The 16,627-nt window shown below is 46.8% G+C and overlaps 1 protein-coding gene across 1 annotated transcript in view; it reads right to left on the minus strand.

Moving 5' to 3' along the window:
• The window catches only part of PRKAR1B (protein kinase cAMP-dependent type I regulatory subunit beta), a 93,134-nt gene extending 78,341 nt beyond the window's left edge, over positions 1-14,793 (minus strand). Inside the window, exons 1-3 of the mRNA XM_066560682.1 lie at positions 14,588-14,793; positions 12,955-13,159; positions 3,290-3,460 (exon numbers count right to left, since the gene is read on the minus strand). Coding sequence (XP_066416779.1) covers positions 3,290-3,460; positions 12,955-13,131 — 348 coding nt within the window. The 5' untranslated portion in view covers positions 13,132-13,159; positions 14,588-14,793. The remainder of the gene's footprint in view (positions 1-3,289; positions 3,461-12,954; positions 13,160-14,587) is intronic.
• Positions 14,794-16,627: the final 1,834 nt, after the last annotated feature.

Genomic DNA, 16,627 nt, shown 5'->3' on the forward strand with positions numbered 1-16,627 from the left:
TCAAATCCTGTGCCTTGGCTTCATGGCAAACAAGCGGAATTTCCATTTGAGGATGAAGAGGTCTTTATTTTTTAACTGGAGAGATGTCAAAAGTCCTGTTGTGCATGAATTTGCTTAAAATAAAAGTTGAAATTCAGGACTATTTCCACTTTGGAAAGCTAAGCTTTCCATTTTGGCAACCATTTAGGTAAGATATCCATAGATAATGTATCTATTTGTCAAGTATCTTCTCCTATCAGTCAGAGACTCCAAGAGTAGGAGAGACACAAGAAATTTGTAACAAAATTATGGCCTGTCAAAGATATCCATTGTCTTTGATAATGTGATTTTCCTTAACAGTTTAATTATAACAAGCCAGAATCAAGCATAGCAAAAGTTTTAAGTGTTAAATAAACATTACTGCAATCTGAAAATCAAAATCTGTTTATCAGTCTCGATTACTGCACAGCAAAGGTCGCATAAGGGGCATTTAGCTCTCACATTTTCTTAAAAAATTAGTGTATCTGTCTGCTGCAAGTTACTACCTGTGTGTAGGTACTTCCCTTCCCTCATCCTGGAAAGGCAAGCAACTACCCATCCAACCCAAAGAAGGATGCCTCAAAGGGTAAAACTGATGTAGAACCAGTTCCCACAAAGAATTATCAAGATTTATTTCACAGGGAAACACTGCACTGTGAAGATCTAAAGTTAAACTGGCTTCAGACCTCTCTTGTATTGACTGCTGCAGAAATCAGATTACTCCAATTAAGTCTAGAGAAGTATACATGCACAAACTGCATGTTTGTATCAGAGTGAAATCTGATCTAATTATCTAAAAGTTTAAATTTCTCAATGTTAAATTCAGCCAGTATCTTATTCTTGGTTTTCACCCTATCAGAGGAACACTGGATTGAATTGCAGACCTGAACCCTTGCTCTATTAAGAATACACCAGCTCAGCTTACTGCTGATGAGCCAAAAGGGTAAATAATCAGATCACCAAGACACTCAACTCCAGCCTTTCTGTCTGATTATGAAATAGCACTGAGTAGCCTTCCTCAGTGTAAATTTGCAGCAGTGAAAGCCACAAGGCTTTGTGGGTTTGTTGGGGCAGGGACACAGAAAACACAGGAGAGGCTCTCTAGGTGTGACCAGGCATCTGACCAAAGTCAAATGCTGCTAAGAATCACTTGGCCAATTCTTACATCTCTCTTCCAAATAATCACTGGATGTTCTTTTCAAGCTGATCACCCTCTTTAGAGCAGATTCCTGTTCTGTTAGTTGTTAACTGTGTTGTCAGATGTGTTGACAAATATTGCCTTCTCTGGTTCAAGGATGAACTAACCCTCCACAGAGATCTTCCCCGGAATGAAGCCATGCCATGTGCTTGCTCAAATCACAGAGCTAAATCTCTTTTGATTTTCTCTCCAGGGACATAACTCATTTCATTGCCTCTAGCACTACTCATGCTATAGCTCACCCCTTCAAGGGATCCTCCAAACTGGCTTATAACCCAGATGTGCTTCCATCCAACACCTGAATTCAAGCCAGTAGCTCCTCCTGACTACTATCTAAAATGCCATCTGTTTGCAATAGGCTAACACAACCTTTGCCTTGCTTTTTACTCTTTTAAATTTGTTCCATAATTTGTCCTTTCAGTGTCTCCTTTTATTTCTGTGTTCTCGAAATCACATCCATGGGTTTCACCATAGGTTTCACCATGGGCTTCACCATGGGATTCATTTGCTTATGGCAGAAGACAAAGCACTGACACAAATCCTCCCAGTGCTAGTTCTGTATTCCTTCCAGCATCTGTAGCTGTACAAAAAACTATCCCCTAAATTATTATTATTTAAGATCAGTCAGTTCCTAGGAAATCAAAATCATAACAGGACTAGTCAAAGAACACACAGAATATGATCTGTATTGCTGCTTCTGGTTCTTGCCTACTCATGCTACTGTCAGGGCTCACTGACATCACTGTTGAGAAATGAAGAAAACAAAGTTTACTTCAGGTTTCATTATAAACATAAAAGAATTGCTCAGGGGGGTGGGAAGGGATGTTTCCTTTGATTTCCAGAAGAGTCAGATGGAACCCATGAGAAGCAGAAACAAATGGGATCTCTTCATGGAAGTTTTTGAGGGGGATATTGCAAAATGCACAGAAAAAAAGTGTTTTAAAGTGGCTTCTGAAGTATCACACAAGTTTTTAACAGTGCAGGGCATTCATTAACAGCTTGACCACAGTGCTGTTAAAATTTGCAAATTACACTTGCAAACATTATTTAACTGCCACAAGAATACTCTTACACACTTGTTTTTAGGATTAATGGCTCTCCCAATTCTTTTTTTCTTGGGACAGAAATCCCCAGAGCAGCCAGTGAACTTGTATCATAAGCAGATGACAAAAGCACATCTGACTGCAAAGGCAAAAAGCATTCTGCCAAAAAACAGTGACTGACAAAATGCATTCCCATAAAGAAAAAGTTCTTTGACTTAAAGCTACTCCAGGCGTGCACAAAAGCACATTAGTAGCATCTGTCAACCTTATGAAATACATTTTCAGCCTGGCTCCCTAAACAAACATGACATATGCTATTGTAATGTCCCTCTTTCAATAATCTTTGAAAGCTTTAGCCAGTGTCAAAAAAAATGCAGAGTTATTAAGAGATATCAAAGATATAACATAGCTAGATATTTTTGTGAATAAAGGCAGTTGAAAAGAGGGAAGCCCAAAACAGAGCTCCTAGTGAAGAAATTATCTAATTTGGGATTGGCATTTCTACAAAGACAATGGTCACACAAAATCACCCAAGTATGGTCAAGAGACTTCCAAAATTCAGTTAAGTGGTACCTAATCAACAGGGGAAATAAATGCCTGAGTGGTCTAGGAAACCTAAATGACTTAGATTAAAGAAAACTTGAGGCAGATCTGACTTTTGGAAACCAAAAATAAAACAAACAGGAAATGCAGCAATAGAAAAGCTGTCTTGAATTATGAGATTTTCTGATCAAACTCAGAAGATGCTGAAGCCAGTGGCTATCAAGAAAATGGCTGTGAATTACTGACCCTGTCAGATGAGCAGCACATCTTAAAAAAGAAGGAACAGTGAATGCTGAAATCTCATTGGTGGGGAAAATCCCCAGTCAAGGAGACACAAAAGACCTTGAGTGTGAAGACGGTCAGGCTCTGCTTATGCCAGCATGAGGACATCATCCGCCAGGCTGGCCCAGGAGTCCAAATTAGGGACAAAACATGAGCCACTCCATTGCCTTGCACATCTGGGAGGCAGAGGGAGGGTCCAGGGTACCTTTCTGACATAGGACACAGCATCCTCCTCCGTGTACACCTCGGCACTGACCCCACCGCGCCGGCGCCGCGCCTTCACCACCGGGTTGGGCGGCGGCGGGGAAATCTCATCGTCGTGGGAATCCGACTGGGAGCTGGACTTCTGCCGGGCCAGGATCTGCTTGCATTCCTCCTGCAAGGCAAAAAGAGACAATGAAGCATCTCTTAGCCATGGGTATGGTCAATTTGACCTTCTTTTATGGCTATCAGCAGCCCATTTGCGTCTGTGTTAGGGTGACGGTCAGTTTGTACTGCTGAACGAAAATTGCAGATTTAATGAGAATGGCATTAACCACAATGTGTGTACAGGCATTTCACCTGCTCTACTCTTTCTCACACATCATGGCAACCAATGTATGTAAACCAATGTATCTATATCTTTGCAGCTACTCCTGGCTGAGAAAGCAAAACTTCCATTGCTTACTCTCCAACATCACAGCGTTATTTTCTCAGTTGGTTTGTACACGTCATTGTCTCTAGTACAAACAATTTGTCAGAAGTCACACATTGATAAATTAGATCGGTTTCTTCATCTTGCTCTGCTTTGCAAGCTTACCATCACCATAAACAACAAAGATGCTCCCTACTCCAGAATTTCTGCCATACAACTGATTTATACTCAATGGGACTCTTTCCAAGCAGATAGGATCCAAGGTAGGCTCCAGAGGACTATGAGAGATGGTGGCTGGCCAAGCACCAGCTGGCCAATAGGGAGGTTATTCTACAAATCTCATGCTTGTGGAACAGAGAATAAAACAGGAAAGGGAATCCCTGAAGAGAGAGTAACAAGAATAGAGAACAGTACAGAAAACCTTCAACAAAGCAGGTCAGAGTTGCAAGACTGTCAATTCATACACTGAATTTGACTTCCAAAGGATAGACACAAACCAGATTACCCATAATTACAGTATTTTCCCAGAGCCCCATGTTCTATCCCTCAGCTTCCTCAGATCCAAGGGAAAGCGAAAAGGCGTAAAATTCCCTTTGCATCATCCACATCTGTCAGTCAGAGGAACAGGGGCTGTGTGCTCAGACCCAGCCCTCCTCCTCAGCCCTGGCACTGCTCAGCCACAGCACAGTCACTGCCCCTGCTGCTCCCCCAGAGCCTTGGGGCTGGCTCATCCCAATCTCCACTAAAGGCAGGGGAGAACTGGAGATGGGGTGGGCCATAAATTCTGTTCCCTGGTACAGCAAACCAGAGGGCATGAGCACTGCACTGTGAGGAGGCAAGCTGGCTGCTGCAGCAGTAGTTTCATGCGCTGCCACCTCCTCTGTGTAGGCAAACCCCAGAGCCTGGTAGCCCCAGAGCCATGCTGAGGGATGTGCATGCAGCCGTCACCCCATGACTCCCTCAACAACCCCAGGATTTTTCAGACAACTCAGCTCAGCAGCACTGCAGGCTACCCAAAAAGAAAACACAGCAATGCTGAGCTCCCTGCACACCCCATAAACCAACATTCCTCCAACAGGGGTGACCTGCCAGGACCTGGCCTCTGTCCTACAGGAAATTTCCAGTGAGATTTTCCACTCAGAGCCAGGATGGGAGTGAGGGGAGGAGGGAGCATCTGGGAGCACCAGCACGAGTGGCAGATCCCCAACATCACCAGCTGGTCCCACTGACAGAGGAAGTGACTGATCCACAGCTCATCAGGTATGGATGGCACCAGGAAAGGGCAGTACAGAAAACTGGCACAGGCTCACAACTTTCGAGCTCGCAAGAAAAAGGGATGATTAATATATGTTTGGCCATTGGTGTTTGCATCAAATTCATCATGCCACCTGTCTTTTCTGGTCTTATTCCAGTCAATTCCTGCACTATCACTGGCACTGCCCTTCTCATTAACCTCTGACACCAGCCTTTGATGCACTATTGCTGCTTGAAATAAATAACTGAGCAGTATTTCCCATGCTGCACGACTCAAGGCAACAAGTCACACATTCTTGTTTAGAAGAAGGCATTACTGAAATATTCAGGGGACAAGATCAGAGATAAAATGTAGAGGGCTGGCTAAAGATCTGACTTTTCAAGACCTTGACCTGCCTCAAAAAGTGCCAAGTTCTTTCTGACATCAATTGAGGTTTAAATTTGGCTTTCAACCCCAAAACTCCCAGGCCACAATACAATTGATCTCGGTGCTGTAACCAAAAATCCAGAATTTCAGATGTATTAAATCCTTACTGAAACTTAGTAATTTCACATTCAAATAGCAGGACTAGATATGTTAAAAAATGACTCAATTAGATTTTCCTATAGTGTAAGAACTGCAAATCCTATTTCAGCATTCTCATCAACTTCTTCCTTACCCCCCTCTGCCTCTAGATTCCTAAACTACAATCAAGCAAAATATTTCAAGTACAAATGTGTGCTATATATTACAATTATATTTAACATCTAGTGTTTAAAAACAAAAGCTATGACTGAAGAATTTCAAATAACATTACTGACTGCCTATCTCTGATAGTGTTAATGGTCTCTGACTATATTAAATGAACAAAACCAAATTCACCTTCTTCATGGGTTTAACCGAAAGGCAGTAAAGACTTTTCTGAAGAATAGCAGCTAAAATTTAACTAAAAGGCAAGTACAACAAGAGGGCAGTGGAGTAACTAATGGTGTGCAGCATTTACACAGTTCTTTTTATCCAGAGCATATTTACTCAGAGAGCAGAGTAGTAATTTGCCACATTTGAATATAAAATACACTCTTCTCTCTTCAGTACACATTGCATAAAAGCCACTTCCAAGGAATTAATAAATAATATCTCCCCCACCCCAGCACAGATTTATATACAAAAGGAAGCTCAGTGAGATAAAATTAATACTACAAAGCATGCTCTTAAGCTCAAATACTTTTAGAAGCCAAGAAGATTTGAAAGGATTATAAAAGTGAGTTACTGTGTGATTCATTTTAAAAGGAAGTCTCTTCACTACAAACTCCTTCTATACAAACAGCAGGCACTGGACTGGCTGGTTTTCCATAGCTGCAGGCTGGGAAGGATCCCCATTCCTGAACTACAGCCTGCCTTTTGCAAATAAAGCCTTTGCTCTGTCCTGGGCTGAGCTTTCAGAGAGATGTCTTCCACATATCCTGGGGTAAAGCTGCACAAATGCAGCCAATGCTTGGAAGCAGAAATGAACTGTCTCAAGAGGAGTTCTTCAAACACCGATCCTCAGATGCAGCTTGATGTGAATCCTTGTGCAGAACTCAGCTTCAAGTAAACACCTCATCATCTTCTGTTGTCATGACAACAAGTGATATCTCTCTCCCCCTCTCTCTCTTTGGATGGCACTGATAATTCATAATCATATTGCCCAATTGTGTCCACCTCCAAATGAGAAAACACATGGAAGGCACAACAGCAAGGCAGTGGAACTGCCTTTGATCATTGCCTCAAATTGAAAGAACCAATAAATACAATTGCAGTAACCAATTTATCTTTTGCATGTCCACTTTCAGCTACAACCACAGGAATTTAGCATATTGTCCTCAGCATCACCCCCAGATAATTCTTCCATGAACTTTTAGTGAGTTTAAGCATTGCAAGTGAAGCAGCCACAATGCTGAGACAGTTTTTAGGTTTACCCTTCCTTTCAGACCACTGCTCAAGAGCACACACACTTCCTGACCCAGAAGCTTTCTTCTCTGTCAACTGGAGCATTTCTGAACAGAAAATCCCTTCCTCTCCCAGTCTCTCCTTTCAGGCTTTGTCACTACCTGAAAACTCAGATGAGCTGAAGGAAGGAAAGCACCTAAGGGGGCTCCAAATCACTGTGCAGCCTCACAACAGCATCCCAAAAAGACTTTCCAAAGCAAGTCAGACATTTGATATCAAAGCTCAGCATCAAACCTCTGCTCTGCTTCCTACAATGTATACATTGCATTCAAAAACCACATCACCGAGCACATGCTAAATGTTTGGGGGTTTTTTCCCCCCTCAAGCACATTCATAAACTTTTCTGCCTGACAGACCTGGATAATTCACAGAAAATGTGCAGGAAGGTTCATGCACAGGTAACTAATCTCTCTTTGCACTGGAATTGACCCAGAGGAGATGCTTTCAGTCCAGGAAGGTTTCTAACACCCCTCACCACTCCTTGGGGCTGATGATTTACAGCAACCAATAAAGGCCAAAGGCAAAGCACTTCATTTTGCTGAAGCATGGGACTGACTAATGCCATCTCTAAAAGCAGGAAAAATCTGGGAGATCTTAATGTTCCTTCCAGTCTTATCTTTGCCAGGACAGACAATCTCTGTGATCAATTCAGCCTTGTTATTCACACAATCCTAATTATTGTTCCACTGCCTTCCCCCTGCTCCATTTTACTTTTCTTCTGCAGCAATTCTAAGAAATATCTTTAAATGCACTCCCCACCATCCTGCCAAGGTATTTACCCCCTCCATAGTTATCCCCCACTTTGATTACTATTCCTGCATCCTCCATGGCCTCTCTGCATTTCTGCCCATTCCCAATTTCCAATCTAGGCAAAAATCTCCTGCCAGAAATCCACCTGCTCTGGTGACACTGCAGCTGCATGGCTGGCCTTCCTCAGACCCTTTACTGCCATTGTTTTACCTCCTGCAGCTTGTTCACACTTCTTGTCTTCCCCCCACCAGTGTCTTCAGCATCCCAACCCATCACCACCTCTTCCCTACTTTCTTTGCCTCACAGCAAAGGGAGAGGTTATGTTACAAAACACAGACCCTATTTTTGATACTTAAAAGCTTATATAATCAAAGAGAATCATAGCCAACACTTCTGATTCTTAAAATCCAGCCAAACAACAATGTATGCATGCATAGCTTGTGTAAGAAGAGACAAGCCCACATAAAAGTGGATTAAGTAACCTGATGAATGTAAAACAGGGCAGCTTGAGATGTGAAACAAAGATGTCTTCCAGGCAGAATTCCCTCCATGTTCCATCACTGCACTCTGGTTTTGTCAGGTTTTGGCTTTTAGACTGGGAAAGCCACTCACACTTCTGGACACACAAAGTAAACAGGGAGCTCAGCTCTAATATGCTCCACACAAGCTCATAGGAGCATGGGTTTGCTTATAACTAATTTTATTTCTTAGGGAAAAAGCTTTTTTTTTTCTCTTTCTACTCTTATTCCCTTCATCCTCCACCCTTCCCCTCATGTAGGAAATTTGCCTTGGGAGGGCTTTAAAAATTTACCTTGTTTTCCTTTACCTCTTCCAAGAAAAGTGTCACCTCTCACAGCACTGCCTGGGGCTGGCTCTGGCAATCCCAGAGGTCCCACCTGAGCTGCTTTTCCTCCAGCTCTTCCCAGTGCTGATCTCAGGGGAGAGGCAGGACAGAGGCAGCCCCAGCCTGCTCAGTCACACAGCCAGGGCTCCTGCTGCTCCCACTGCTGTGCTTCTATCAGCACCTCAGGTATGTTCTTGCATGCTTTACCAACATTTCTGACCACCACGGACATACCACCCAACTGCTTGGCAAGCTTTGAACAATATTATTACTAGGCTTTATAAACTGCTTCGTTAATGCATTTTTTCTATAGCTTTTTCTCTGTGTGATTTTGCTTCAAATCTGTAACCTCTCTCCAGCTTATCTGAAAGCAGTGAGTTACACTTTGCATAATATTAACCCGTAATTTTAAGAACTAATTTCATCAGAATTAATTTAATTTTAGACAGGTTCTGGTGGAAATTACTGATTGAAGGACTCTTTTTTGTGATAAAATACAAATACTGGGAGAAAATACTGTCGCAGAAGAAGAGCCTGGTGCTGAAACTTTGATGCTCGAGTACCTTTGGTTCTGAAACTCCCTGTGGTAAGTAAATAAAGAGTATTTTGCTAACAGAAATAAATATAAAATTTTTGCATTTTGGTTTCTCCCCCAGGGCCGGGTCCCGGCACGCCCGGGTGCAGTTGCGCCCGGTGCCGCCAGGGGGCGCCGCGCGGGCAGCGCTGTTGACCCGCGGGGTTCGAGCTCCAAATTTGGATTTTCACAATTTTGCCCAAAAATTCCCTTTCCGACGGCACCGTGAGGATGCGACACCAGCCTGCATCCCAAACTACACTGCCGAGCCGCTGGCGGTGATTTATTAAGTAAAATAATGTTTCCTGCTTGTGCTGAGGGCGACGGAAGGGGCCTGGAGAGGGCTCAGCTGCAGAAGGTACCAGCAAAGCCCAGCTCAGCCAGCACAGCCCTGCTCTAAAATACCCCACACTAAAATGGCTTCAGCAAAGCCATTTTAAACACACCCTGCGGTTTTCTGCTGCTTCCTCTTCCTTTGTGCCATTTTCTTCATTAGTTCTATTCTTCATTTGAATTCTTTGCTGTGGAACAGCTGAGCTTAGCCTGGCAAGACAACTCCACCTTTGATCACATAATCGTGGCACTAAACAGCCTGACACTATGAAATTTTTGCAGTCTCAGTATGGCTAAAAATACAAAGCATTGCCTGTAATTTTTCAGTAATTGACTTTTTCACATGAAGTAAGCACCAGAGATAAAATAATGGGTTCCCTGTTTTTTTCTGCTATGCCTCCTTTAGTCCTCAAGTAAACAGGACTAAATTACAGCTGTTAAAATAATGCCACAGTTTCTTAGCTAACATCTATTCCCTCACTCCAAAAAAAAAACAATTACAATCCCTAAGGGAAAGACTTTCCTCACTCCATCCAACAAGATCTATGCAGTCAGAGGGAAATGTAAAATAAATTCTTCAAAGGAAATATCACAGGTTTTAAAAATCTAAAGTCTCTAAACTGTTTTCAACTATTTTCTGTGCTCAAGGGCATGTTGTAGATTTTTACAAAGTAACTGTTAATGTGATCAGAGTAGATGTCATCTTAAAGTCCATAGGCCACAGCATATAAAAGTGACTTGCAAATTTCAGAATATAGAAATATAGGCTGATTCCCAGCAATTACTGGCAACTTAAGCAGCTCCTGCCAGTATTAAATGAACAGAAAAATGTGTATTAAAGTTTTTCCACAATTATTTTCAGAGTAATGATTTTTGACATTGTACTTGATACAAATAAGCTGCAGTTAGAAAGGCTTTGGGGGGGGAGTGTTCTTTGTAACACTTGCACTCCTTCAGAATCAAACATCAAACCTCAGTCTCCAGTACTTTATTCAGAAGTATTTATTCATGCTCTCCCTTTACAGCCCTCTCAGGCCATGTTCATGCTGTGAATAAAGAGTGGCCCAGCCTCAGAGCTGAGCCCACATCCCCTGAGCATTACCTCACTGCTGGCTCTGCTCTCAGCTGCTCCAAACACCAAAATTCCTGCCAGAACAAACCTGCCCCTGGTGTGTGACACCTGAGAGTGACACCTGGGGCCAGTGGGTGTGCTGGGGTCAGGGGTTGGTCCCTGATCCATTCTCATTTAGCAGCAGGCTGAGGGCAGGGGACACAACTCTGATGTCATCAGAGGGTGAGAAGCATTTATGATCTCCTCTGATCCTGTATATCATAATAAATCTTACTTTTATGAGTTGGTTCTATGAGATGGAGTTAAGAATTAGCAAAATTAAATACACTCTTCTATTTTTTTATTCACTTCTGTGGTAGCTCCAGTACATGGATGTGGATCAAGCTCTTTTTGTTTTTAACAAGCTCATTTTTTAACCACTTGAAAAATATCCTACACTTCATCTCTAAACTTCCCACATGTGTTTTTGACAGATAAACTGTTCTTCTTCTGCTCTCTTCAGTGGAATGTGTTGTTTATCTGAATGAGTTTGGAAAATAACCCCACAATACCACAGTTAGGTGGAAAAATGCATGACTTTGTTTAGAAAATCATTATTAAACCCAAATATTTTCACTCCTCCTCCCTCCACAGGACCAAATTAAAGAAGCTAATAGCAAATGTGCCACGCCAGTATTGCACATTTACAAAAATCTAATGAACAATTGCTAAATTCTCAATTCCATTAGGATTCTTCAAATTACCTGTATATGACAAGTGTATAAAAATCGGATAAAACTTATTGAAAGATTTCTCTATCTTTAGAAGTCTTCCTTTCAACTGTTCTCACACAACCAACTAAGTCAAAATATTATTCTACAGCAGAAAATCCTTCTCTGTGCAATTTATCCCAAGGAAGTCCCCAGAGATGTTTGGGCAACGAGGGAGTCAAACTGCTGTAGGAACAAGAATTACAGTGCTGAAAAGCTCCAGAAGGAGCCTAAAGCCTCCAGGCTCAGCAGGCTCAGCCCCCAGGCTGCTCTAGAGAGGCAGTGCCAAGATTGTGTCCTCCCACAGCAAGCACAATATTCCCTGCAGTTGATGCCTTGATGTTTCTAAATCATCTTCCATTTTGAGACAAGTGATATCCATCAGCTCCTGTGCTGGCATCCTGATTGATGTCCTACAGAATCCTGGCATCTGCTGTTCTTTGGGAAATAATGGGAGATCACATGAAAGAAGGTGTCATTTCTCAAGGGTAGGAGCTGCCCTCCTGTCTCAGGTGTGTGTGCTGTGTTAACACCAACACATGATGATGACCAAACTCCCCCAGTACAACTCCTCAAGAAATCTCTCCAGCAATGGAGCATATTCCATAATACCACAGCATATTTTAATGGGTTTTTTTTCAAGAATGGTGTTTATCCTTCTTTTCAAGAAGCCCAAAATTCCACATGTTATGACTGATAATAATTTGCAACACAGTAATGAAATTCAACAATTTTGATTCTCTCAAAATGGGTCTTGGCTGTCAGAAGTTTAGAACACACAGAATTAAGAGACTGTTTCTTTTTCACAATAATCAAATACAATTACAAACCACTTTGTACTTTGTACCCCTCTCTGATGTCCCAGGCTGTCACCAAAATGCAATGTTTGCATTTTCTTAAAACTACACAAATTTGGCATATACTCACCTATAGAAAAATGAATCTGAAAAGCAGAGAGTGAGATGCATTAAATGTTTTACATCACTGGTGATATATCAGCCTGATGTATTATCCACTCCTGAAGGAGGAAACTACTGAACCTCATCTCTCAAGCCTACAACAACACTTGCTCACACAACGTGCTCTTCCTGCAAAGACACCCCTAGGCTTTAGAGAGAATTTGTCTGGGAATGCTCTAAAAGGTTTCCCCCTCTCCAGACTGCTTTTGAAGACAGTCACAGTAAGTGAGGTCTCTCTCAGTGCATCCCCTGTCAGAGGATCCTGGGACAGGCACTGCAGACAGGAGAGAGCAGTGAAATTCAATAGCAAACTATTCAAGAATTTTGAGATTTTGCTGGTTCCCTGATTTTGGTCAGTTTTAGGGGAAGGGAAAACCCCACCACATGACACTGGAATAAACATCATCTTTTGCACCCACAGGCAGGTTCTTCCAAGAGATGAAAGTTCAGGGTACCATGCCTCACAACCAATATGGGTCACTTTTAACAAATGCAGTTTGCTGAGATATTATAATCTTGGTGTTATGCACAAAAAATTCTAAGCTATAGCTAATATTATAGTAGATATCCACAAATGAAGGCTTGGGGCTTTTTTCTCTTAACAGTTTACATTTTCACAGTTGTGTGGTCATTTAAAAAAAGAAAAAAAAAAGTACCAAAACATTTGAAATCTTTAAACAATCTTTTTCATTTTATAAATGGAAAATGTAAAGGCACCTGAAAATCACTGACCTTTTCTAATTTTTCAAAGTGTTCTCTGAGGAACTTCATGGGTCGGTCTGGCTTTGCTATACAGAGGTTTACAATGCATTCTTTTAGAATCTGTTGGATGTTGTGTTTCTGAACATAGAGTTCACATCCCTTCAGGCTCTCATCTTCTTCCACATTGCAGGAAGCAGCAGCAGCCATCTTCAGGCTTGTAAACAGAAAACACGACCTAGGTAAGAAAATGGTGCAAGGAAGAGATGAGAGACAGATTTTAAATCCTTTGTCAGAGACATCTGAAGAGCAAAGACATTTTAATATTGCCTGTTGCCTACTGAGGACCTATTCAATCTGAACGTTTTAATGTTCTGGGGTTGTATGCGGAAATGCTGAACTGTGTCATCTCTGTATCATCAACATCCCACCAAGTACACAAAGAGAATTTAAACTCCTAGATTGTGATCAATCTTTGAAAAAACCACACAAACCGGTGAAATTAGCCTACAAGGCAAGGAGTTTCAAAAGCACTATTAAATGACGGCATAATGCCTTGCTTTGCTGTCCCCGTGGGGACTCGCTCCTGTCACTGGAAGCCCAGCTTCTTGCTACAGAGATTTTCAGGCAATTTTAGCATCCCTCCCTTTCCAACCAGCGACCCTTGGCTACCTCGGGGAAGCAGGGGGGGAGCGGGCAGAGCCCTCCCGAAGAGAAGGGAGTTCCCCGAAGGGAACTTGGATGACCTGGGGGGAGAAGAGCCCCAAACCCTCTTTATTTCCCCCAGTGGGGTTATGACCGCTCCGTTACGAGCCCAGAACGCCGGGGCAGCTTTACCCCCGGGTCTGTGGGTGCGGTGGGCAGCCGGGGATGTGCGGGGCAGTGCGGGGCAGTGCGGGGCAGTGCAGGGCAGTGCGGGGCAGTGCGGGGCAGTGCGGGCTGTGCGGGGCAGTGCGGGCAGTGCGGAGCAGTGCGGGCTGTGCGGGGCAGTGCGGGCAGTGCGGGCTGTGCGGGGCAGTGCGGGCAGTGCGGGGCAGTGCAGGGTTGTGCGGGGCAGTGCGGGCTGTGCAGGGCAGTGCGGGCTGTGCGGGGCAGTGCGGGCAGTGCGGGGCAGTGCGGGCTGTGCAGGGCAGTGCAGGGTTGTGCGGGGCAGTGCGGGCTGTGCGGGGCAGTGCGGGCTGTGCGGGGCAGTGCAGGGTTGTGCGGGGCAGTGCGGGCTGTGCGGGGCAGTGCGGGGCAGTGCGGGGCAGTGCGGGCAGTGCGGGGCAGTGCGGGGCAGTGCGGGCTGTGCGGGGCAGTGCGGGGCAGTGCGGGCTGTGCAGGGTTGTGCGGGCTGTGCAGGGCAGTGCAGGGTTGTGCGGGGCAGTGCGGGCTGTGCGGGTTGTGCGGGGCAGTGCGGGCTGTGCGGGGCAGTGCGGGGCAGTGCGGGGCAGTGCGGGCTGTGCGGGGCAGTGCGGGGCAGTGCGGGGGAAGTGCCCCGGGCCCGGCCGGGCGGCACCACGGCAGCGCATCCCCCGGGCCCGGCGGGGCGGATCTGCGGCCGCTGTCCCTGTCCGTGTCCGTGTCCGTGTCCCTGCCCGTGTCCGTGTCCGTGTCCGTGTCCCCGTCCCCGTCCCTGTCGCTGCCCAGCCGCACGGCTCCGCGCCGGGCCGGGCCCGGTAAATACCTGGTGGCCGGAGCCGGCTGAGCAGCGGCGCCTCCGGTGTCCTGGCCGGCGCTGGAGGCGGGGGCAGCGGCTCCCCTGCCGGTATCCGCACTGCAGCCGCCGCCGCCTCCGCTGCTGCCCGCCCGCCCGGGGCCGCGGGGCGCCGCGGGGACCGTCCTGCCGCTCCCGCACAAAGGCTCCGGCTCCGCCGCCGCTGCTCGCCCGCAGGAAGTGCCGCCGCCGTCACTCCCCGGCGGGCGCGGCCTCCACCGCCGCCTCCGCCGAGAGGCGGCACGGAGCCCTCCCGAACCCGGCGGCACGGAACTCTTCGCTCCAACCGAGCGGCACGGAACCCTCCGCTCCAACCGAGCGGCACGGAGCCCTCCCGAACCGGGCGGTACCGAGCCCTCCGAACCGGGCGGCACGGAGCCCTCCGCTCCGAACCGGGCGGCACCGACCCCGCTGCTTCAAACAGCTCCGCACCGACCCCTCCGCTTCCACCCGCACGGACCCCTCTGCTCCGATCCCTTCCGGGCGGCTCCGACCCCTCCGCTTCGAAGCGCACCGCACGGACCCGCTCTGTCCCGCTCTGCACCGCACAGACCCGTTCTGCACCGCACGGACCCGCTCTGTCCCGCTCTGCACCGCACAGACCCGTTCTGCACCTCACGGACCCGCTCTGTCCCGCTCTGCACCGCACAGACCCGTTCTGCACCGCACGGACCCGCTCTGTCCCGCTCTGCACCGCACAGACCCGTTCTGCACCGCACGGACCCGCTCTGTCCTGCTCTGCACCGCACGGACCCGCAGGGTACGGCAGGACCTGGCCCGGCTGCCAGCCCGAGGACAGGCTAAGGAGGACCAGCCTGGCCACCATGGACAATGGCCCGGCCGTTCACAAGGCCTGGCCACGAAGGACAGTCCGGGTGTGTGAAGTGGCCACACCGTGGCCATGAAGGATGGGCATGGCCATGATGGACAGCAGCCTGGCTGTGACACATGGCCCGGCTGGGGCACAGAGGACAAGCTGGCCATGGAACGTGCCCTGACCATCACGAGTGATGAGCTGGCCCTGCAGGACAGGCTGCCGAGACAAGGCAAGGGCACGGCGGCCACAGCGCTGGGAACTGCCAGCCCTACTGAGCACCCACAGCTCGGGAAGGGCTGAGAAGGCTGGAAAGGGCTGGAAAGGGCTGAGAAGGGCAGCTCACCAGCTCTGCCTGGGGGTATTTAGAGCAAAGCCATCGCAGGCAGCAGCACCTCTGTGCCAGGCTGTGAGGAGTGTGGTCCCAGCTGGCAGTCTGCCATGGGCCAGCACGAGATGTCAGGAATACTCCAGTGCACGCTTGTGTTCCTTCTGTTGCCAGGAAATTCACATTCATGGTTGCCGTAGAATAAAGAGTGAAACAGGACTGACTCCAAAAGTTCACAGTCGAGCTAGGAGAAGCACAAGAAGGGAATAAACTCTGCTGGTTAACACAGGGATATTTTAAAATATTTTGAATTAGTTCTGTGGTTTATTGCACTTTAGATTCGGTGTGATCACTCAAGAAAAGGACCCTGAGAATGTCTTTAGTTTGGTGTGTGTTCCTTGCAGTGACCAGAGGAGAACACAAAACACGAAGTTGTGTAAAGTACCCCTAAGTACAACATAAACACAAAGTTCATACACATTAGCTAATACAAATAAACAAAAAAACATACAACGCTGGTACAGAAACTGATAACTTCCTGCTCGTGCTGTTTGATCCTCCACAGCAGGGACAGCGGGGAGGTGGCACATGTGAGTGTGGCCGGGCACGGAGCCCCCGGCGCTGTCGCCTTCCCGTGCCCCCAGCCCTGGCAGCACCTGCGGGCTGTCCCAGGCTGGCACCGCTCGGTCCCCGGGACCCAGCAGCGGCTCCGTCCGGCCGGTACCGGCCCGGCCCCGGACCCGCCTGCCTTCCCGAGGGCCCGGGCCGCGCCCGCAACGCTGTCAGCCTGCCCTGGCCCTGTCCCCTGTTCTAGCCCTGTCATCCTGTCCCTGTCCCCTCGCTCTGTCCCTGTCCCCTCGCTCTGTCA

The sequence above is a fragment of the Molothrus aeneus genome, chromosome 16 (genome assembly GCF_037042795.1).
Source record: "Molothrus aeneus isolate 106 chromosome 16, BPBGC_Maene_1.0, whole genome shotgun sequence".
NCBI classification, from domain to species: Eukaryota; Metazoa; Chordata; class Aves; order Passeriformes; family Icteridae; genus Molothrus; species Molothrus aeneus.